Below are 23,434 nucleotides of genomic sequence, written 5' to 3'. Positions count from 1 at the left end.
TAAATAACAACAAAGTTTAACCTGCCATTCAAATGTGTTTGGTTAGTCCCAGTTTTTGTAACGTTTGCGTGAGAGAGCATGAAAAAGGCAGAATAAGCACAGGCACAGGCAAAGCTAACAAAAAGAAACAAGGAGGCAGCCTGTCAGGCAGGTAGGGTGGACAAGACCTTGCAAGAGTGGAAAGGTGAGATATTTTGAGTTACACACTCACGTAGTACTCAAAACTCTTAATAATGAGTGTCTGAGGAGATGCCCTCACTCTGGTCTGGTAGCACTACCATTTCAGTGACTAAGTTTGGGAGTATCTTGGATGAGTTTCACCTCCTGCCAAAGGTTCAGGCCTGGTCTTGAGAAACGCCGAGTACTTCCCACTCCCATTGATCACAATGGGAGACAAGTCTGCTCAAACTGTTGCAGTGTTTAGCCTGAAATCTATGAGGATATCCCACATGCTGCTGTTGTCCTGGAAAAGCAGGAAATTGTTTTGGGCCACCTCTCAGGGATTTACCCTCAAACACGGTGGAGTTTTACCTGACGCAAATCAGAAGGCACATGTAAAGCAAAGGTAGGCCACAGCCCCATTATCTGAAAGAATGCATCACTCCAGATTGAACGAATATCCTGAAAGTACTTTCTGTCCAAATTAGTCTGGAGAATGAGTCACTACTGTAGAAAGAATCAATCCTCCTACAAGAAGAGCTATGCCTAACTGTAGGGGGTTGTCCAGCTGTGAAAACACAAAATAAACACTATTTAGCATAACCCCCCATGGAACCCAAGAAATAAACTTTTGAACTATTCAAGGAGAATGGCACAGAAGAAGCAAAACTAAACCTTCTCTTTAAGTTGATGTATAATAAGGAATTTCTTCTAAAATTAGCACGGCATTTTCTCTTCATAATGAATTCTTTTCTGCACAGGTAATCTCAGCCTCTATCCCCATCGGAGGATGCCGCTACCAGCCATGCATTTAATCCTAGCCCAGTTCATTTTGATTTTTCCCTTTAAGTGTCATAAACGAATCAAAATCCTTAAAAACAATCACAGCTATGTCTTCTTCCATTATAAAATATCTCCTATGTATCAAAACTGCCTTCATTTAATAAAGCAGAATATTGTAGTACTAAAGGAGTAGCTTTGGCAGAAGAAAAAAAAGTGAACTTTAAGGACTGATTTTCTGGATTGGGCAGGAAGAGCTATTCAGCGCATGACAAATTAACCACGCAAGTGAGTCACATACACTGGTATGGTATGCAGGAAAGGGAAGTCAACTGTGTGAAATCAAGACCTGCAATTTAGGAACCTCGTATTAAATAATGAAAATGCTTAGAAACAGATCTGTTATGATTTCAGAACTTGAAAAATGGTTAAAGAGAGAAAGTCATTATTTGTTCTGTTTAAGCTCTTCTCCCTAGAAATTTTACTGTCTTCTCTTTGGAATACCTTCAAGATATACCTCATATTTCAGCCTTGCTCTCTCTCTCTCTTTGTCTATCTATTTCTTATTTCATCCAGATCCCTGGATCCCTGCAGCCACTCTGTTTGAAAAGGGAAGACAGCGGTGCAGGGGCAAATGGGCATTCACTGTCTGGAGTGGGACCAGCCCTATGTGGCTTTGATTGCCTAATTACGTGGTATGTGCATCAGATCTTAATTTTACACGGTTCTTATACATTCAGAAACATTCCTTGCTCTGAAGAGCTTTTACAAGGAAAAGTGATATAATCCTACTTAATTACCATATCAGCAATATCAATAACTTAATTTTCTGCCTCCTTTTTTTTTTAAAAAAAAAACCTAAGAACTTATTTCAGAAGAGAACTATTCTACCTCAAGGGGTTTTGAACCTCCCCATATCTTCAACGTATTTGGTATATTTGAAGAACTAAAACACAAACTCCTAGAATTGTAAAATGGTTATAAAATAAAGCCAATTAGTTAATAGCTGACAAAGCACATGTTAAAACGCTGATATTTCTTCTGTTCCCACAGTTACCTTCCCAACCAAAATATGGACTGTTAATCATTTTACCAGGCTACACAGTATATTTTAAAAGCTAAAATATTTTCTTATGTACAGAAGTATTTTCTGCGAAGAAGCTGTTGGTAATCATCTTAGAGATTTCAGTTTAATAACAACTTTGAAGTATTCTAATGTTGTTTTCTGAAATACACAAAGAAATTACTGAAAAAGGAAACCTGTGCATTTGTTTACGTGAAGAGAATGTTTTGGATCTAACTGTTTAGGAATATGTGTGAATGGTAAATGCACAATATGTTTAAGAGATTTAAAAAGCCCGAAACAGAAGCCTCTCGTAACTTCCTGATGATGGCTGTTAGTTCTGCAGAACTATATTCCATGTTGCTTCCTCCTCCCACTCCGACACAGAATACACGGAAATATCGTGTTGCATACAGTAGCAATAGGAAATATGTTCTAGGAATACTTTGTTCTAGTCACATTATTGCATAAAAAACATGGCAAAGAAACCTCACAGTATTTAAATGTTTAACAGATATTGACATAATGCAACTAGTTATTACTTACTCAAAGATTTTTCCTAGCTGATCAACATCTGAATTTCCACGGAAGAGTGGTCTGAAAGAATAAAGAAATATTTTTAGGATGTGACTTGCTTTAATTACTGTGAATTTATATTTGTCATTGAGAGCTGCCAACATAGAGTGAAAACGTTATTTTTTTGACACCCCACTTCTTCTGCTTCTACATTTTATCCAGTCTGTGAGTCAAGTTTCTACTAAAACTGATAAAAAAGGGGACAGATGAGACATAGTATTGAATATGCTACTTTTCAAAATTTAACTGCATTCTTGAATGAAATAACCTTCTCTATCTCAACTAATATTATTATACAGATTATATCATTAACAAAATAGTTTTCACTATAAAGAACATACTTAAATAACTGTTTAGAGATATAAAAATCGAGTGAGTCTCATGCAATCCATTAAAACATAATAAAATGAGAAAATACTTATTATGGATATAAACTGAAAATTAAATTTATTGTATATTGGAAATGTGCTCCTAAGTTTAAGGGGTCAAATAAATGACAATGGATTTATGAAGGTCTGTAAAGAATGGGGTGTGAAACGGTACAGAATTTACCTTAAAGAAGAGGAATACTTCTGCTGCATAAATAAAGATATGTTCAGGAAAGAAACGAATTAATAGGCTGAATGTCCAAAGGGTTTCAGAAAAAACAGTGACTAAAAATACTTTTAGAGAGTGGTACACACTTTTTCTTTTCAAAGTGCAATTCAAAATATCTTCACTCATCATTTATAAAATACTATCACCCCAGAGTGCCTAAGTAAAATATAAAATTCAGATCTGTGTGGCTCTATTGCCATCTTTGTGTTGAATTCGGTAAGGGGTAATCAACAGTGCAATTTATGTTTAAACCTCCAAGAGGTTCCAGTAGATCACTGATGGATGAATAAGCATCCAGCCTAGAATGGGGGACATCTGTGAAGATCAGGGCACAGATGTTGCATACCATTTTTGTTCAACAAATGGTAGATTACTCCAAGAAATGCAATTCAGACACACTGCAAACTGTGATACTAACTTGCGTCAACTGATAGCCAGGCTGCCCCTCTCTTCTGGAGCACAGCTATTGGAGTACATTGCACGCTGTGAACTTAGGTTACAGTTTCCAAAATTGTTCAACCGAGACCTGGTGACTTGACAAACAACACATATTCCCATGCTTTCACTGGCAGCCTTTGGTTATGGAGAAATGTCATTTCTCCTGCCTTTCTCTGCATACTCTTCTTCTTTGGTCTGACAGAGGTCCTTAGCCACAGTGATAGCCAAAGTCTTCACTGTTGCTCTTCAAAGAAGGCCTCTCCCATCTATACTGGGAGAATGAGGAGGACTCAGCTATAGTCCTTCTCCTCTCATTGCCCATATGCGGGAGCAGGTTTGGGATCTGGGTTTCCTTTTACTACCCATAAGCTAATTCTGAAAAACGGTGCGTTACATCTTGACACTCTCACATAGACATAGAGCTCCATGTCACTCCCTGTCTTGCAGGTCCACACCAAATACAGTACATCGACCCAGAGCAGTTAGACATAATAATCTCTGTAGAAATCTGTGCCACCAAAAACAGGAGCAGAGTAATAAAGAGAAAGCATACTAACCATCTCTGATGAACTAAACACTGTATTTTGCCTCCTTCATCTTTGCTGCCATTCAGGTCATGTCATATTAACTCACACTGCAAACTGCTTTGCTCAGGGACAGAGAGAGAACAATTTAATCACCTCTGATTTGAAACCATATGACAGCATCTTGAAACAGATGGGGTAAAATGTGATGGTGATGTTACTTATCCATAAAGGGCTTTATTTATTTTGACTCAATAAATCATAAATAATGGTGTGGTCTACTTCCCAGATATTTACTAATTGCAGCCTCTTTGACAAGACTCTTTCAACTCATTGGTTTCTGTGTTTTTCTAGGCTTTAAGGTATCCAGCAATACTAACTTCTACAAAAAATCAATACTTAACTCCACTCAGCCAGGAGCATCTACTTCTGCTGTAAATTTTGAGCCTGATTTTCAAAATGGTTAGGTCCTGCCATCCTACTATTGTTTGTGGCAGCAGACACACTCCATATCTTCCAAAGTCAGATAATATGACAACCTTAAACATTTTTTTGAATGACTTCTTAAAATTATTAACATACGGTTACTTTTTATATTTATTTAATTTTGGCTCCAGCATTAGAATATTTGGACCCTTTAAGCTAACAAAATCTACACAACTAAATAATCCTATCTATGCAGACGGGAGGCTGATTTAACATTTTAAAATGTATGCTGAACGTTGCGTTAATGTGAAAGTCTGGCAAAGTCAGCCTTGTTCGCAAATCACCTTAGGCAGTATCATGCCAAAACAAGCATGACTCTTGGGATTTTTAAGGGAGGTTTTTCCCATCGCTGCTGCTGTCTCAGATTCATAAAGAGCTGAAGCAAGAATTTGAATTATTTTGAATATATAATTATACAACACAAGGTGACCTTCCAACATACTTTGATATTTCATCAAAATTAAGCATTATTAATTCATCTTTCAGCCTCCTATCCATCCCACCATCATGACTACAACAGAATGCCAACTCCAGGCTAGAAACCGCTAATGTAATGAAATTTGCCTCATGAGTTTTTGCAGATGACTGGGGAAGTACATCCACTTAATCAGCACCCATACAATGATCTCGTCCCACATTTTGGCACTCATTACTTTGCAGGGCTGCAAGTCCCAAAAAACCTTCACGTCAAGACAATTGTTTTTTATATTCTATTCATAAACATGGACATCGGTTCTCCCAATACCACTGAACTGGGAGCATACTCAGGAGCCACAGAATCATAACATTTCACCTTTGTTCTTGGTATCTTGCACTTGACTCATTTACCCATTCACTCCCTGAGGTTTATTTATGCAAGCTGAATCCTGAAGTCCTTACTTGGGGACTTGTTCTCCTCTCTATGATGATAATCTGTGTAGGACTGGTTAAACTGTGAGTTTGATTTTGTAGAATAACTTCTTTTTTCCTCAGGAAAGGCATGGAGCTGGATTTGTCTCCTGTGCCAGAAGATCAGAGTCGGTCCTCTGGCTTCAGAGAACTCTTAAAATCTGTGTATATGGGTGCATCAGGAAAGAGGGATATTCCAATGGACAAAAGGGCTATCTATGGGGATACACTTGACTTTTGTGTGGTTCCTTGATCCTCTCAACCTTCCCTGACTTTGCTTGCTACAAAATCCATGCTCTGAGGGCTCCAACACCATTGCTATTACAAAATGTATACTTGAGTAGGAAAGAAGATGGAACACAGAGAATTACAGTGCACCTAAGACATTTAGTTTCCCTTTTGCTGAAGAAGTCTCAGATGTTGTTGTGCACCCCGAGAAGAGAAGAGAAGAGAAGAGAAGAGAAGAGAAGAGAAGAGAAGAGAAGAGAAGAGAAGAGAAGAGAAAAGAGAAGAGAAGAAGAGAAGAGAAGAGAAGAGGAGAGGAGAGGAGAGGAGAGGAGAGGAGAAGAGAAGAGAAGAGAAGAGAAGAGAAGAGAAGAGAAGAGAAGAGAAGAGAAGAGAAGAGAAGAGAAGAGAAGAGAAGAGAAGAGAAGAGAAGAGAAGAGAAGAGAAGAGAAGAGAAGAGAAGAGAAGAGAAGAGAAGAGAAGAGAAGAGAAGAGAAGAGAAGAGCTCTGGTGGATCTTATAAATGTATATAAATAATTGAAGGGAGAGTGCAAGGAAGATGGAGCCAGATTCTTTTCACTGGTGCCCAATGACAAGGGCAATGGGCACAAATAGAAGCATAGGAAGTTCCCTCTGAACATAAGGAAACTTTTTTTTTTTTTTTTAAAAACTTGGAGGGTGACAGAGCACTGGCACAAGTTGCCCAAAGAGGCTGTGGAGTCTCCCACCTTGGAGATATTCAAAAGACATCTGAACATGGTCCTGAGCAACCAGTTCTAGGTGGCCCTGCTTGAGCAGGGGGCTTGGACTAGATGACCTCCATAGGTCCCTTCCAACCTCAACCATTCTGTGATTTTGTGATAATACAGAAATAAAAATACAGATCATAACATAAGGTTGCAATGTTTGCAATGTCAAACCTCACGAACCCTGAAAAAGTTACCATCTGCTTATAATTTAGAAGGACTTGCACCATTAATCTTCTGGCCAAAAGGCTCTCATGCTTATACATAGCTGAACATCAGATTTCACCATTCATCAACTTTAGCCTTTTTCTTCCTGTCCAAAGGAGCTCATGTTGTTGTTTCATGCTGAGTTTCACCTTCACTGAATAGTCTATCTATCTGAACTAGACATTGGTGGCTGAAAGGTTGAGTACCTTCTTTTACAGACACTGTGTTGCATGTCTGTGCTACCCAGTGAAATCTGAGATATAAACATTTCCTAAGCAAGTCTCCATGAAAAAATTTTCCCTGGTGCAACTCCACAGACATGCCAAAGCAACTCTAAAAGTATTGTATACAATGACAATGCAATGACACTTGCGAGATAAATGAGGTTTAGCTGTAATTTGGCCACATTACTTCTAGACATTACTTTCAGCCTTTGGTCTACAAAGCAAAGAGGATCTGTAACTTTTCACAATAAAAGTTAGAATTTTCATAAAAATTGGAATTCAAGATATTGATAAGCACTGCTCTAGGCTATGCTGCAGTGCAGACACAAGGAAAATAGTCTAATCAAACCACATGCATTGAGGCACAGGAAAAGATTTCTGCAGGTTTCTTGATAGCAGCTGACATTCTGAACCAATTAGTGACATTCTGATTGGAAATTATATTTCTATTTCTGACGCTTGGTTATTAAACTACAGGTAAAATGGATACATGGTAGAAAGGTTATGTAAATAAAAACAGCATTGAAGAGGGAAAAAAAGTCAAGAAATTATCTGTCAAACCAAAACATATTATGGAGCTATCATGACAATTTGAGAGTTGTGAATACAATTGCCTCCAGTGCTACACAAGCGTTGTATCTTTCCAATTATGTAAAAAAACCTTCCAAAATAACTCTCTGGATTCTTTCTGCTCAGCGTGGTGACAACAGCGGTTGGAAATCCCTTCCCCTTTCTTATTATCATGGAAAAACAGTAAGGATAACCCCTTGATTACTGACTTGAATATATATGTAACATTCTCAGTGAAAAGTCTGTATGTTGGCAATCCACATGTACTCAGGGAAGTCATACAAATACTCCCTAAAAGGAACAGAGCATCGTAAGTGAGAAAGGTACAACTTGCTTTGTGGGCAAGTACAGCTTAGACAGTCTGGTTGAAGAGATGGCAAGGAGAAGTGTTGGGAAGAAGAGCAGCAGTTTCAGAACAGGTAGCTGCTGCTTTGAAGGCATTACACAAGATGGGAGAGCTGTTGAAAGTCCATGATAATTTGACATAGTTGAGAGAAAAATGTACAGGGACAGAATATAGCAGCAGTTCATGGAAGTGGTACAAGGAATTTTAGAAGTTGGTAAGGTTGTAGTAGTGAAGTCTGAGCGTTTCTATGTCTGTGTGTATACGAGCTACAAGATGACGGTGAAGAAACTAAAAATGCTAAAGCCAAGAAACATTCGCCAAGGAATCCTGCATCGTGCCATAGGAAACTTGCCAAGCTACATAGTCTGTGACTCAGAGATATATTTAAATGGTGTTTTTTTTATATATTACAAAATGTGAATAGCTGGCAAATAATTTTGTCAGATTCTTAGTTACTTGTTATGAAGAAAATATTTTCATTTTGAGAATTAAAAACAAATGAGACCTAGGAGAATTGGAATTAGGAGATTACTAGAAAGAACATGATCTGGACTCTGTGGAAACCTTTATTCAGAGGGATCACTTCTGAGCTGATTTCTCACTCTTGTTCCCACCACTGCTTCTCTTTGACAGATCCCCTGAACAGGTCTGTACTGCAGGCATGAAAAGAGAAACTAAAGCAAGATAAAAGGGAAAAAAAATGTTTCACTATTTAAAGATGAAGGCCATTGACATTTTTAATAGGTAAAATGAATATGATACAGTATAAAACTACTCAGAAAACAGGCCACAGCTGACAACATTGCATGCTCTGGACAGTTACCCACTTCCAGTCACAAGTGACTTGCCTCAGCTGTTGTGCAATTCAGAGTTCTCGTTTTAAACATAACATTTTTCATACTTCTCCCTCTCCTTTCCCTTTAATAATATCTTTGTGTGGGTGGGTGCCAGGCACAGCATAGGAAGAAGTTACTTCATGTACAGCTTATTACACTTGATCACAAACTGCTCAAAAGTTTTAAGAAACTTCTCCTAAGTAAAAGAAGAAAGATGACATAGATAAACATTACAACTAAGGAAATACTCTTCGGCAAAAATCTGACAGAAAACAGATCAGCCATCTTGAGTTTCCCATTTTAGTCTTTAACAGCTCAATTTTTTTTTACTCAAAATCTATCATTCTTCAAGTAGGATAGTACCACAATCACAAATTACATCTCTAAGATCATTGGGACTGTGTCAGTATTAAACCACTCTTAGATCTAATGAACCAAAATAATTGCAATAATTATGATTTTCTCTGGAGTTTCTCATGTCACCCAGTAGACAGAAACAGATAAAGGAAAACAGGCAGTTTCTGAAAAACTACTGCAATCATCCAGCGCTCTAGTGTGTTAAATTTGCTCCCGATTGCTATTTAAAATGAAGTAAATTAATTCTAAAATGAAAGATAATATTCTGACCCCCAAATGCACATACAGTCTATTTCCTAAGAAACACATGGGATTTCTGCCTGAACTAAGAAAGCAAGGTTGCTTCTGAGCTGTGTGTAGGTACAAGCCAGCAAGGGAAAGACTCAGCTTGTACAGTGAGCTTCCAGGAGACTGTTCATATGCAGGTCCAAAGGTGCTAGAAATGTAGCTGGAAGCTGCAGGCCACAGTGTGCAAGAGAAGGTAAAAGGTAAAACAGAAAAGAATATTAACAGTGACAGAGAACACACTAAAAATCATTAGGCATCTTTTTGGCAATCCACTTCGGGGTTCAGATTGCTGAGTGTGGGTTTTAATCACTATAAGTTTGCACTGCTTTGCTGCAAATGATTGTATTACATGGAGATGCTGGACTTCCCAATGGTTTTTAACACACAAGTTGGCTGCCTGGGAAGAGCCAGAGCTGTAAAGTGGACCCATCACAAGAAATTTGCAGATGCATGTGCATGTCCCCTTTGCATGCTTAACTTTAAGGGAAATGTTAGTCAAATGGAAACCAGAGACCCTGTGCACAGCTTTACAGCCAAAGCAGGGCCAGCCTACTGTGCAGATTCAGTTGTTGATTAAAAATTCAGGAAAAAGCAAGAGAAAGAGCATAAATGAGAGAAAATATAAGCATCTTCAAAGCTCCCTTAAGAACTGGGCAATGGAAGATCTTTTCCTAGATGCTTAACATTTTCTTGATGCTCTTCATGTAAGCATCATGTTTCAAGGTCCCAGGTGGCCCTGGAGCAGAATGATGGGCCTTGTCCCCCACCACTGACAGAAAAGGAAGCATCATGGACATCAATGACCGCAGGATCAAGCCAAGTGAGATCTGGTTTCACAACCTCTTAAAAGAAAAAAGGTGCTTCAACAGAAGGACACACATATACATGTGTGAAACTAAAAAAGTAAGGTAAGCACCGATATTATCTTTGACCAGAATATGCTCTAATGTGGACACATCTCATTGATTCCTGGGCAGAACAGTTTCACCATTCATCATGCAATACTACTTTTTAAAATGGAAATCCTTGATAGGTTGAATGTCCTTCACTTATTCCCTCAGCACGCACGTCACAGTTCTGTTATCTGTGGACATTTGCTTCTCCAGAAGATTTGTAGGTTTATTTCACCAGGGCTTTAAGAGTCATTATCTCAGCTCCGGGAGCACGATATTACAGTGCCAATTTAAAAACTGCCCCAACATTTGAAGAAAGTTCTGGAAATACACACACAACTGACCTTGGAAAGAGGAAAAAAAACCCGTATGATCTCTGATCAGAGTGGAAAAAGAAGCATTCCTTTTGTTTCTTGTGACAGTGCTACCAGCAATATGATTTAACTATTTGTGTGTTAAACACCCACTCCATCACCGCACACAGTTAAATTACATCTATCTTGTCAGTCAGCAGTTTGAAGTTTGATTATATTACTGAACTGCAGGCTTCTGCATTTTTATAGCATCCTGAACTAACCAGTGGTATGACAAATACAATACGGTCATGCTCTTCCCGTGATCAGAGATTTAGTTTTCTTTATTCTCTTCTAGTGAATCTGTTTCACATCCCCTTTCTAAACTTCCGCTCTCTAAAACTAACATGCTTCTTTGTTCTTCCTGTGCAATTCAGTTTTAGGGTTTGAAGGTAGTAATTGAACTATGGATTAGATAAAAGCTGTCCTATATGGATGGATAGGAGCCAAGAGGGCTGTATTCTCTCCACTTCATGCACATGAGCAATGGTGCAGGTCAATGTGCAGGATGTCGTGCGCAGGCAACGTGTCTGTGTAGAGCTCAGGGAAATCCTCACCTCCAGGTGTTTGTGCCTGTGAACGAGTTTGCCCATATTTTCCTTGAAAAGATCTAAAATCCTCCTTCCAGAGCATGCCAGAGCTGTTTTTCACCTCTCCTTCATTTAGCTCATAATTTACTCCTCACTTAAAAATCTAGCAGACAGCACTACAAAACGACCATTTTAGTCAGAGTGTGAAGCTGCTCTTCGATGCTGTATTTTAAAGAAGTGGTTTTAAAACACCTACATCACAGCAAAGGACCTACCTTCAAGGTAAGCGATAGTTTAAGTCTGTTTCTTGTCTTTATCATTTATGCAAATGAAATAAAAGTAATCTTCCACATGAAGTATCTAGTCCTTTATCCTGTATCAAATTTCATTGCAAAAATCTGTTCAAAACACCATTTTCAGAGATACAGAATTATTTTTTTTATAGTTCCATGACTTTTCTTACAATACCAAGATGACTCTGAGAAAGCTCATCAGCTGACATTTACCTTATTTACTGGTCTAAAAACACTTTTAAAATGGACTTTGCTCTGACAGTATCTCTAATTCTGGAACAGGTTTTAATCAAAGTGATATGTAATAGGTTTTCAAGTCTGAGGCCTTCTAATTAAAATCCAATTCATGTTCCACAAACTAAATATATTTTCAATCAGATTGTTTTCCCAGTAATGCTTTTAAACTGAAAGATTTTGTGCCTTTAGGTTGATTTCTCTCGGAACAAACTTTTTAAACAAATGCGTAACAGTGTTGTCATTCTTGTATCAGCTGCAAGTCTACACACACATAATTATTGCTTGAAGGAAATTCTAACCTGCTTCTGGTTCTTCTATAGCAAAGGAGAAGCAAGTCAATGTAAAAGGAAGACATACACTACACATACTGGTTCATTCAATCTGACCAAAGATACTTGGCAAATTAACATCCAGGTGTATATTCCCAGGTTTTCTAAGGTTTTATTTCTTTCTCAACAATGCTGAGCAAGGAACTTCACAGACTAAAGTATACTCTATAGATAAAAGAGCTTATACTCTAAATACGTAACATAAAAGCGTGATAGAGAACAGTGTTATAAATGATGCTTCAGTTCCATCATTATGATTTACATGTAAAAGGGTAAATCTATTTGACCAAATTACTTGTCTAACCTTTTTTTTTTTTTTGTTTTTTTTTTTAAATTTTTAAGTTCTAGAGCTCGGAAGAGTAAGGCAGAAAAGCAAATATCCAATTATAAAAGCATCAGAAAAAAGTTCTGAAAGACAATATCTTTTCTGTCATCTGCAGTAGTACAGTGACAGAGTAATAATGAGGTAACAGAGGCTGCACATGGACACACTCAGCCAAGAGAGCTCCAACCCATGTAAAATTTCCATATTTGAATGTAAACATAGAATGCAAAATGTTCTATACAATCTAGAACATACAATTCTCAATACAGAATAAAATGTAAGAAAAACAGATTTTTTTTTCCCTCTGGGAGAACATTATCAGTGAAGAGAGAGAATCCTTGGGTTTTTTTCTCTCTGACTGAGCTTGAGCTGCTCCTCTGTGATATTGAGTAAATGTTTTGATCTATGATCCCTTCTGTTGCCCCCATATTGGGTGTTAATGGCACCTGTTGCCATAAGCCTCTCTAAATTATCAGATAAACCTGAAACATCAGAACTGCACGCTCCCCTCGCCTCCCCCGCAACTAATATGTCTCATCACCTTCAGCTGTAATAAAACACTCTTGGTCAGAAAAGAAATCTCTGAAAGGGGATTACAACCCTTCAGACAAGAAAGGCAGGGAAAACATTTCAGTACTAAACACTAAACTGTTATGTGAGCAGAGGTGAAATTTCAACTTCAAACTTTTTCTCCAGCTGCTGAGTCTGAGTGTCAAAAAACATGAAAGTGGATTAGAAGGATGGTCTGAAAAAAAATACTTTAATTTATAGCAGCTGTGCCAGCTTACAGTGAATTAATAAACACCTGCAGAAAAACTTGAGACAAGCATATAAGGTAGAAAGTATGTATAGCAACCATGCAAGGAAAACTGATAGGTTTCAAAGGCCACTTAAACTAGATATAATTTTGTCCTAAGCGCTACTTTGTCCCACACAACACACTCTGTTACTCAGGCTGGAGAAGCTGTAAAATTTACATTCACTGGCCCATGGCTGTGTATAGTAATTGGAGTTCATCTATTGAGAGCTCTCTGGTTATGTATCCCGTTCAGCTATTAGTGATTTCACAGGAAATCTGATTTTCCCCACTTGAATTCTGACAAAAAAATAAGAGTAAGTTAATTTCTCATATTAAAGAGAAAAAACAAAACAGAACTTCCAGGTGATGACACTGCGCAGATGCCACCCTCCTCTATGCAACTGCAGCATTAACACACGTTATGCTGTAGATTTGTGTATTTCAAAGCTTCTCAAATTAATTTTAGGACAACTTTTATGCTATTATCTCTGCTTTGCCATTACTGAGCCATAGCCCTGCTTCTGTGTTGTCCATGGCACAAATCTATGGGCTTTTGACACTATTTTAAGGGCAATAGCATACAACTCTGCCTTTGCAGAATGAATGTCTTCTCAGTCTCTGAAGTACTCAGTGCCTGTAACTCCTTGGACCACCCCACATCTTGAACTTTACAGTCCTCAGATCACCATGTTGTTTACCACCTTCATGTCCACTACAAGGAGTTCCCCGAGTTGGCTGTCATTTCTGAAAAAGATCTGATTTGCTCAGAACTGAAAAAACAGAATCCTCTTCTGGAGTGAGATCTAGTTGTAACTGAGTGTCTTCATTCTTACAACGACAGAATATGATTCATCAGTGCCACACAGGCTTAATTTAACAGCTACAGATAGGAGCATTATGGAAAAATCTCTTGCTACTTATACTTCTTGAGATGCTGAAAGCTTGCACTCTAATTATTTGGACATAAAGAGCACTTACACATTATTTAATTGTATAGAACGGTGTGTATGCTGTACCGACGTAATAATAAAACCTGTTTCATGGACATAATCTAATAAAAAATGATCTGATAATTCACTATAGTTGGTCAAATTCTGGATGATATAGCTGACTGAGTCATTTATCCTTGGGTAACTGATTCAGACACAGTCAAAATCAATAGTAACTGAATCTTCATCCAATTTATTCCAGCTCAGCAGAATAAATGAGTGGAAATTAAGTAACCCCTTGGATGAAATTCTTATTTGACAAATGTCTATATTGCACAAGCACTTACTACTGACAAACTTGGATCCATTAAGAAGACAGAAGTTATGAATATGGATAATATTTAAATAAAATAAGAAATACTGCATCAGAGATTGTCTTAAAGTTTCTTCCGGATGGTGTGTTTTCAGTGCATCTATAAAGGCAAAGCAGAGCACATTGTACATGAGTTTCTGGAAGAAGTCATATGGTTTGACCATGCATAGCCAGACCGCCATTTCCTCAAAGACTGAAAATGAAGCACGTCACTTCAGAGGGCAGCCAGGCATGTCACATGTTGACATCCAGAGCTCTCGACTTGTCAAATCCTGGCTCTGTCTCTAGCAGAGTCAGCGTACCGTGGTGGCTGTGTCTCGCACGGACTCATTTGCACAGGGCCGGCGTGCTGGCAGGTCAGGCAGAGTGCACAAGCGAATGTGATGCCAGGGCCACAGGCGCTGTGCAAACAAAAACTAGAAGCAAGGCAACAACACATATTCATATCACAAGGCAAACTGTGGCTTCAAAGGAAGAAGGGACAGGAACTAGTGTGAGCTGCATCCTGCCATGCCTCTTCTCTGTTTTTTAGTACCCAGCCAACACCGGGGCCCTGAGGACTGACGGCAAAGGTGGCTCCAGCTACGTGTGGTTACCACGCGTGCTGCTCTTTGAGAGTCAAGGCACATGCAGGAGAGGCTGTGGCCACCTCTCTTCCTCCCCAAATTAGGACTCTATCTAGGTCTTTGACATCTGCAACTTCAGCCACAGCACAGACTCCCAGACCAGCAGGCAAGCTCTCTGCAGCAGTCTGAACTCCACGGTGTAGGTAAGCTTTTTTTTCCGCAAAGACAGTGGTGAGCTGCCTCTGGGCACTGTGGTTCTCTTGCAGAAATGGCTTTCCAGAAATCTAAATATCAAACTTCCTCTTGCTTTCACTTTGACTTTCTGAGCTCTCCTCTCACAGCCAGCTATTTACTTGGTACAAAGTACTACAACGTTTCAGAAAGCTGTTATGTTTTGCTCTCTTATCCTTAGCTGTGCTTAAAGTCCTGCTGTTGTCCCTTTAGGTGCACTTTCCACCACTTCTTTCATGCAGATTTATGATTTTTTTTTTTTTAGACATAAAGGACATCTAACAGCTTTGGTGACCACCTACATACAGAGAAGTGCTAGTGTGAAGCTGTTAGAAAGAAAAGACACAAATGTGAGACAGATTTGTCCTAAATACTTATGAACTATTACATACTGTTTTCACAACTGATCAATGGTAGCTAAGTATTATATTTCTTTTCTGGACAATCACATACAGAAAACTCAGTAAATCTGTTCAGATCAAAATTTCTGACTAGACAGCCAGTTTGGAAAAAAACCCACACTTGGGAGCTCAGCAACGTGAGCGACAGTTAAAATCTAGTCTTGCCCCCCCCCACCCTGGAGTGCACCAGTGTCCAGGAAAGGATCCTGTATACTATTCAGAGTTTAAATACCTTTTAGTAGCCATTTTCTTATGAAAGAGAAAAGTAAATAAAAACAATGTTTAGTTCCATTAGCAGTCAAACAAAAGTACACAGAGCTTCCCCTGGCCAAGCTCTAGGTGAAAAGCAAAGCCTCTCTCAGCCAAGTTCCTGAAGAGGGAAGCTGTGTGCAAGAGCCAGGAGACCCTTTCAAAAGGAAAGTCTTTGGGCAGTGTACAGCTGGCTGTCCCTCTGCAGGCCGGAGAGGAAGGGGCACAAGTAACATTGCTCTGCTTCCCTCCTGTTCTCTGGCTGCTGGAGTGACTGCTGAAAGCCACCTGCATCTGGGGATACCATCCAAGGAGCCCTCAGGCTGCTCTGGCTTATCCAAGGAATGAACTTGCCTTTGAGACGCTCTAGGAGACACAAAGGTGGTGGTACCTTCACACTGACCGGCTGACAGCTGTGCCGAGCACAGCTCAGCATGAGGGAGCCAGACCTTGCTGCTGCCAGCTGCATTTCCAAATATCCATTACAAATGCTACAACGTTAATTCCAAGGACTTACAAATATCTACATCATGACTGACATGTTGTGGTCTTTCTCCTAGCCACAAGGCCTTTTCCTCTGACCTCTGGCCAGGCTAATTCAGATTGGCATGGACTGCTATATCACCCTTCTAAGGAATGTATATTTTTCTAAGGATGACGTGCTCTGGGGGATTTCAGACGAGTGCTGTGCCACCTGCACACGCTGAAGCTACGGGAAGCTTTCCAGGAAGGGAGCTCTCTCCTGAGCCACCAGCCGCCATCCCAGAGCCACCCAGCCCAACCCAGCCCAACAGTCAAATGAAACTTGGTCAGCTAACACCACTTCTGCAGGTCTTCTTATGCCTGTCTCAAAGTTCCCTTCTGTTTTTTTGTCATGGGTAGTGACAGTTTTTGGTTTCTCTGGTTTATCAACGGTTTCCCTTACCAACAGATCTATTCCTCTGACTGAACGTCTGGCACAGCTGGAAACTAGAAGGAAAACCACAAGTGAATGGCCTGGCACTCACTCACCACTCGTCTCCAACCACAGACTGATACAGCTGCTGGATTTGACTAACGGCTATCAATCAGACCAACTGTAGACACCTAGAAAGATATCAGCTAGAAAAGGCTTGAGGGAATATGTGAGCTGAAAAACAACACAGTATTCTACTTTTAATGGTATGATGCTGTCTCAGAAACTCGTATTTGTTTTGTACTCAATAACTGGTGGTGTTACTCTGACTGTTTGCCCTTGTCTCCATTAACGTGCATTGGTACTCTGCCCAAAGCCAATGGGAGTTCCACCTTCGAGATCAGATTAAACAGGAAACAACCCTGCTTCTCCAAAAACTGGAATAACATGAACAAGTGCAGTCTTCTGCCTTTCTTTGTTTGTTAAGTCTGAAGCAAAATGTTATTGTTTTTCCATCAGATCACTAAGGTCACTAAGCTAAATTGTGGCCTGGGTCCATTCAACTTAAAAATGCTTGAAAAAAATCTTTGTAATAGGTTGGCCACCTATCTGGGAAGGAAGAAAAAAATCCTATTTCATTAGGTCTGGTTTGGAAAAATCATCAGCCTCCCACACGCCCATGTGCACATGAATGGCAGAAGAATAAAGGAGGAAAAGTGCAAAGCACAGAATTTTGAATGCTGACAAGATCTTTCCAAGGAACAAACCTTCTCCCAGTACAGTTGGTCTGGACTGTGGTGAACTTTCATGGCACTTGCAACTTAAATCACTCTTGTAACAAAACAAGATAATTTCTAAAAATGGCAAAAACAAACTTAGGCCAGAACTGTACAGTACCTTGGCTCAGATGTTACAAATCAGGCTGTGTAGCTTTTACTGTTTTAAGCTGCAACATTTACATTTGCTTGTTAAAACAAAGACAAAACAGAAAAGGAAAAAAAAGTTGTTGTTTTAATTTTCCTGCTACCAAAATATAACCATGAGCAAGAAGACAAGTGAATGATTACAGTTTTGAGCTCTTGGTCCACTAGATATGTTGTTTTAAGGTTCACTGGAAAACAACAGATAATATGATTGCGAAGTCTGTGTTTGAAATTGCTGCATGATAAAGAGAACAGTTCTCTCTCTAACCACATTTAAGATACTTGCCAGTTTATACAAAAAACTGAAGTTATAAGCAGCATTTATGGCTGTATTAACTCGGTTGGTTTTGCCTAGATGTCTCTACTGTCTTGGTTTTATTACCTTCTCTCCCAATATCCAGTTATACATATCATTTGTTTCTTTCATTAATTCCTCTTTTGCTCCCTCTATTTCTCTCATCTTTCCAACATAAAGAAGATCTGAAAATATATGACAGCTCTCTTCTTTTTCCCTTTTGAAAGGCATTTCAGAAATGTGTTGAAAATAACAGAGCACAAAAAGGGAGGGTTAAGCTAAAAGCTGAATAAAGGTAGAAACTTCACTGTATGGAGAAATAGAGGATCTAGTAAGCAAAGCAAAATATTCCTACTGCTGCATAGCCACAGTGCCCACTTAAAACAGTGAGGACTAAATGACCAGATATGTTGAAGCACAGTAAAATAACTGACAAAGAATGAAAACACATCTGAAGTGAGACAAAGCTGTGTCATAGAAGTATGCCTCACAGTTCCTTGCATGGCACAACTCATGTTTTAGATTCTCTTTGTTATCTTTAGAGTCTCTTTAAAGACACTGTTCATGGTACTAGTGTTGTATGTGCAGGAGGGTAAACCAAAACTGAAGTCTTCACTACTGTCAGTCAGAGTTCCCCGCCTTTCTCTTGTGTTCTGTATGATCAGGATTTCATCTGCAATATCCATACACATAGCAAGAAGTTAGAAACCCAGTTTGGTGGCAATTCATAACAGTGTGCAAACCAACTCTTAATAAATATAATTCTAAAAAGACAAAGAATATAATCCTTCCCTACAGAAATCCTGGTGATTTTCCCATGATTTCCTACCCTACATAAATCATGCTAGGTTTATCCATTCATTTCAATTTGAGAAAGAGTTTTGTTTATGGTGTATCATATGATTATGTGGCCTCTCTCCTCTGGTCCTATCCAAACAAAACTATCTTCGGTCACATCTTTGCCTGCGCTGAGGCACTTAGGCTACGGCAAGAATATGTATGGTACTTAGAAAAACAAGCTGCGTATTAAGTTGCGCAGTATTTTGCTGCTGATGCTCCAGTATATGATATTTACTGTTCATTACAGGCTTCAAACCAATGTTTTTGCTCCCTCCAATGCTTTGGATAATTGAACAATATTAATGGAAAACATTTTTAAGTGATGACATACTGTTGCTTAATCTGAAATGAGGGCACTAAGTACATATAAATCCTCCCATCAGGTATGCATTTGCGAAGTTATGGATTCATTGTCTGTTCCTCAAGACCATTCAACAGCAAAGCAACTCATCACAAGGAATGACTAACTCAGGATATGTCTGGAGTAGAGGACACAGTACTTCCAATTTCCAAGCAATTATCTGTCATAGCAGAATTTCTCTTAATCACTTTGCCCAAAGCCCACTGTTCTCTCCATTCTTCAGATGAAGAACATGCTTAGGCAGATGAGAACCTGTGGTTCTGCTGTTGAATGTATGGTGCCAGATGTATACCTAATTTTTTCAAAATTTTTTTTAAAGACTTCATCTGTGAGAGGTTAGCACCTATAGGAACAGCTAATTCAGACCAAATGAGTGCATGATGAAACTGATGCTGGTTACAAGAACAGACTCAAGGATGAACTGGACTACAGATCTCTTCCGAGATAAAAGCTACCTGTCCCATTCAAAGCAGCAGAGGACCTGTAGGCTCTGTTACGAGTTATCACTTAGTTGCCTACTGGTCACAAATGGGAGTATGTACCTCCTTCTCTGGATAAGGACATGCACACAGTAGCTCACACACTCACTGTCTGATTTCCTTTGAAACTACTTTTTTTGTGCATGTGTGATCTTTAGGCAGACAAATAACAACAATCACACTAGCAGAGAGGCTTAAACTCTTGCAAATTTAGCTTGGACATGCTCTTTTGCTTGTGCTGTGCAGTTTCATGAAGAATAGAAGAGAGACGCCATGAATTCCAGCCTCAGCTCTTCAACGGACAGTTCTTCCTATCTCTCACATACATTCCAACCTATATTTTGAATGAAAGTCTCACAGTCTCAGGGAGTTCCTGTTGAGCTTTATTTCACAGATAAGACAACGCGAAGCTTGTACAGGATCACTGAAAGAAGCGCAAGGAATGGAAGCTGGGACAATGCTATGCAATATCCTCTGCACCTTGCCAGTTTGCAACACTGCCTTTCACAGAGATCACTCCAAGGGCTGCAAGGTGTACATTAACAAAGATTAACTGCACTGCTCTTTGTGCCACTCTGTTGCACTAAATTGTTTCTAGTGAGGTTACAATCCCCTTTGAAGTCAGGGTTCATTTCAACAATGATTTCAGTGAAGCAAAGACTTTACCACATGACCCATCTAAAAAGAGTTATTCTTTTCACTCAGAAGTTCAGACTTTCCTATCCAGCTTCAGTTTTTAAAGACTCCTTAAAACCAGGTGTTCCTGTTATACTTGTCTATTTTATTCTGCAATCTCTTGACCATATTTATCCCACAAAGCATTGACTGAAACTTAAGCTGTAGAGCCAACTGCTCTTCCCTAGCTCACAAGTAGAGGTGGAATTCATGGGCAGGTGGATGGCCCATCTCCTTCCACAGACCTGTCCTACCACCTGGTTCTGGAGTTGACACAGAAAAAGTACATTCAATGAATCTCATGGCTGCATTTCAAACTCTTCTAATGACCTATGGCTTGTTTGGAAAGGGGAATAAAGATTTACTATGTTTTAGTGTGAAAGATGCTACACAATTAATCTATACTGTAAGACATTGTATTTAAGAATTAATATGGGTGTATTGTTAGCTTTTTAAACCTGTTACATGTTTTATGATTAAAGGCAGCCTGTAGGTCCCAAATCCAGTGCTCACACCACAGCCTGATCATCAGATCAGGCTCTAAACTTTGGTTTTATCACATCTGCATACATTAGTAGAGCAACAAAGTCCTGGACTCATGGCTTTTCCACACATGATGATGTATTCTCTAACTGGACAAATTTATACCACTGAAATATGACTTATATGCCTACAGCTTGTTTCCCTATGTGTGTTATTTGTGTCTACCAGGGAACTTGTTCCACCACGTCTCTTTTCTGTTGCTACAGTTTTCAAGCAATACAATAACTGTCTCCTGTATTAGGAACTGGCAATGTAAACTGAAAAATGAGACAACTGTTGAAAACATGATTTCATGTTTAAAAATGAATAACTAATATCCTCATGGTATTTGTGACAATCTTGAAGCTTATGAAATTCTGGGACTGATGACCTTACCAACAGCAGGCTAACTAAAACACCATGGAACTGGCAAATGAAAAGTTTCAGTAAGAAGCCCATGTGCATGGAATTAATTTCCCTCTTGGCTGGAAGAATCTTAGGGCACTGAGATAATACTGTCTTACTTTTGGTCTGGGGAGGTGGAAAAGGTTTTTGGAAGAGGACTGTTTCAAGCTTTGGGTTTGAACTGCTACCTGTAATGTTTATGAAGATTGCACATGCAGTCACAGCACTGGCCACTCTCAATCATATGACTTTTTCAGTTTGACTGAGCTACGAATATAACACAGACTACAAAAACTGATGGTCTCTTCTGGTGATTTTTAGCCTGATTTTTACTACAAAGAAAGATAAACTCAATTGCTTGTTCAATATTATGGTAAAATTTGCGTAGCTCGAATTATTATATAGATATCTGACTTATTAGTTCCACATACACACCTACTGCCACCCTAGCCTGTGCAGGATTTAAATCATACAGGGTTGTGGTTTTTAAAGACCAGGCATATATAGATGCACTAACAATGAAGCATTGAAATATTTCCACATTTTTTTCTCAAGACTGCCTACTTGGAAGAGAGTCTGAGATCGGTGATCCCTGCTTTCTTTTGTAGATCATTTCACCCAGACTCAGATTCCAGCCTTCTTCCCCTCTCACACTCATTCACCTGATTAAGTATTACCTAATTCAAGTAAGAAGAGACACATTTCTTTCTTCCCCCAAAGGACTGGTCATGACTTCCTGCTTTGGAGCCGCCCGCAGCCCCTGAGCCAGCTGGAAGATTTTCATGTATCCACAGACATGGATGCTACTCCCGTCTTTGCCTTTCTCTTTAATGAGTTGTTCACTGAGTAGGAGGTACAAGGCCCTTTGCTACTGGCCAGGAAAATGCTCGGCCTTAGAGTGAAACCTTTTATAAGTAATCCTTTTTTTAACCTAAACATAACAAAAAACGCTGATCTGCCTGCTGTGCCAAAGGATGGCCCCCGCACTATTTGGCCTCCGTCAGTCCTGCCAGCTGTATCTCTGTGGAATTCTGTGATGTGCAGTCATATTACAGATATTCTGTGATGTAACAACTCATAGCACAGTTTACAATTCACCTTAATGGTTATTATTATCAATGCACCATAGCTTTTAAATCACAAAGAAAACAGTAACTGTGACAAACATGTTTACACTTTCGTTAGATAAGGACAGTCCATCCAAATGTGTCTATAAGTCACTGCAACATATTTAAGTAGGCAGGAAATTTAAAAACTGAAACTAACATATACGGAAATTTTCAAGTAATGCTTTATTTGGGGATGCTCTCATCAGCAGTGCACATGAACAGAAAAAAGATGCACAAAGACAGATAGTTTCTGCATACATAACACATACACCTGACAACTGAGCAATTTATTGCTGGTCTGTAAGTAGATCAGCAGGATCCTTGGGAACCTGTGTGAGGGGCTTCAGGACACAACCTTTGTGCATTCATGTGTGCAGAAGCCTACAAATCGGCATCATAATTAAAATGTGCATGTTTTAAATATAGCTATGACTTTATACGAACCTCACATCACAGGACGATAGTCCTTAGCTGAGAAATGTCATTTGTTTACCTGAGTGAGCCAAGATGAGAGAAATGTTCAGATTTATTCTCGCCATATCTAGATAGAGATGTTTGTGTGTGTGTGTGTGTCTGTGAATTCTTTTATACGGTTTTGTGTATTCTGGATCTATTTCTTAAACAAATACTTTGCATTTGTCTTAAACTGCTTTGGAATAAAGGTAATTTAAATTAAATAAGGTGCCTTCCACTTAGAGACACAGCGATCTGTAACGTAGGGACTGGACCATTCATACAAAGCTCACTTCTCTCCTATACTTGTCCAAACCTACAGCATCCTGACTGTGTTTGTAACAGCCTACAAAACTACTTTAACAAACTCAAACTGTCAGATGTCTTCTTGGCATAAACAGGATTCTGATCTGTTTTGTGATGTTGTGCAGTGTTTTATCTCTGAACCCATTCTAGTGATATAAAAAAGCCCAGAGGAGTCTCAGTGTATCTCCTAAAAATTAGAGCTTTAAACTCTTTCAAAGTGAAATCAAAAGAGTGTAGGGAAAGAAGGCATACTGAGTAAGACAGTAAAAAGAAAAGGTTGTCTTAATGTCAAACCAACATGTACCCCTAAGCTTTAGCTGCGCTCTCGTACTCTTACCCTATCGACACCAGTG

General features: G+C 39.1%; 1 protein-coding gene and 1 long non-coding RNA gene across 3 annotated transcripts in view; one reads left to right on the top strand and one right to left on the bottom strand.

Annotated features, from left to right (window-relative positions):
- The window catches only part of CDK6 (cyclin dependent kinase 6), a 138,719-nt gene that overhangs the window by 16,538 nt on the left and 98,747 nt on the right, over positions 1-23,434 (bottom strand). For both annotated transcript variants that reach the window (XM_065832134.2, XM_065832135.2), the window contains exon 6: positions 2,549-2,599. In XM_065832134.2, the coding sequence (XP_065688206.1) occupies positions 2,549-2,599 (51 nt within the window). The remainder of the gene's footprint in view (positions 1-2,548; positions 2,600-23,434) is intronic.
- On the top strand, positions 14,738-18,125 carry LOC139827286 (uncharacterized). Its single transcript, XR_011737752.1, has 2 exons — positions 14,738-15,140; positions 16,750-18,125. It is a non-coding gene; the product is annotated as an uncharacterized lncRNA (long non-coding RNA).

The sequence above is a fragment of the Patagioenas fasciata genome, chromosome 2 (assembly GCF_037038585.1).
Source record: "Patagioenas fasciata isolate bPatFas1 chromosome 2, bPatFas1.hap1, whole genome shotgun sequence".
Classification (NCBI taxonomy): domain Eukaryota; kingdom Metazoa; phylum Chordata; class Aves; order Columbiformes; family Columbidae; genus Patagioenas; species Patagioenas fasciata.
The sequence above is the reverse complement of the archived record's forward strand: the minus strand, read 5'-3'. Positions and strand labels throughout refer to the sequence as shown.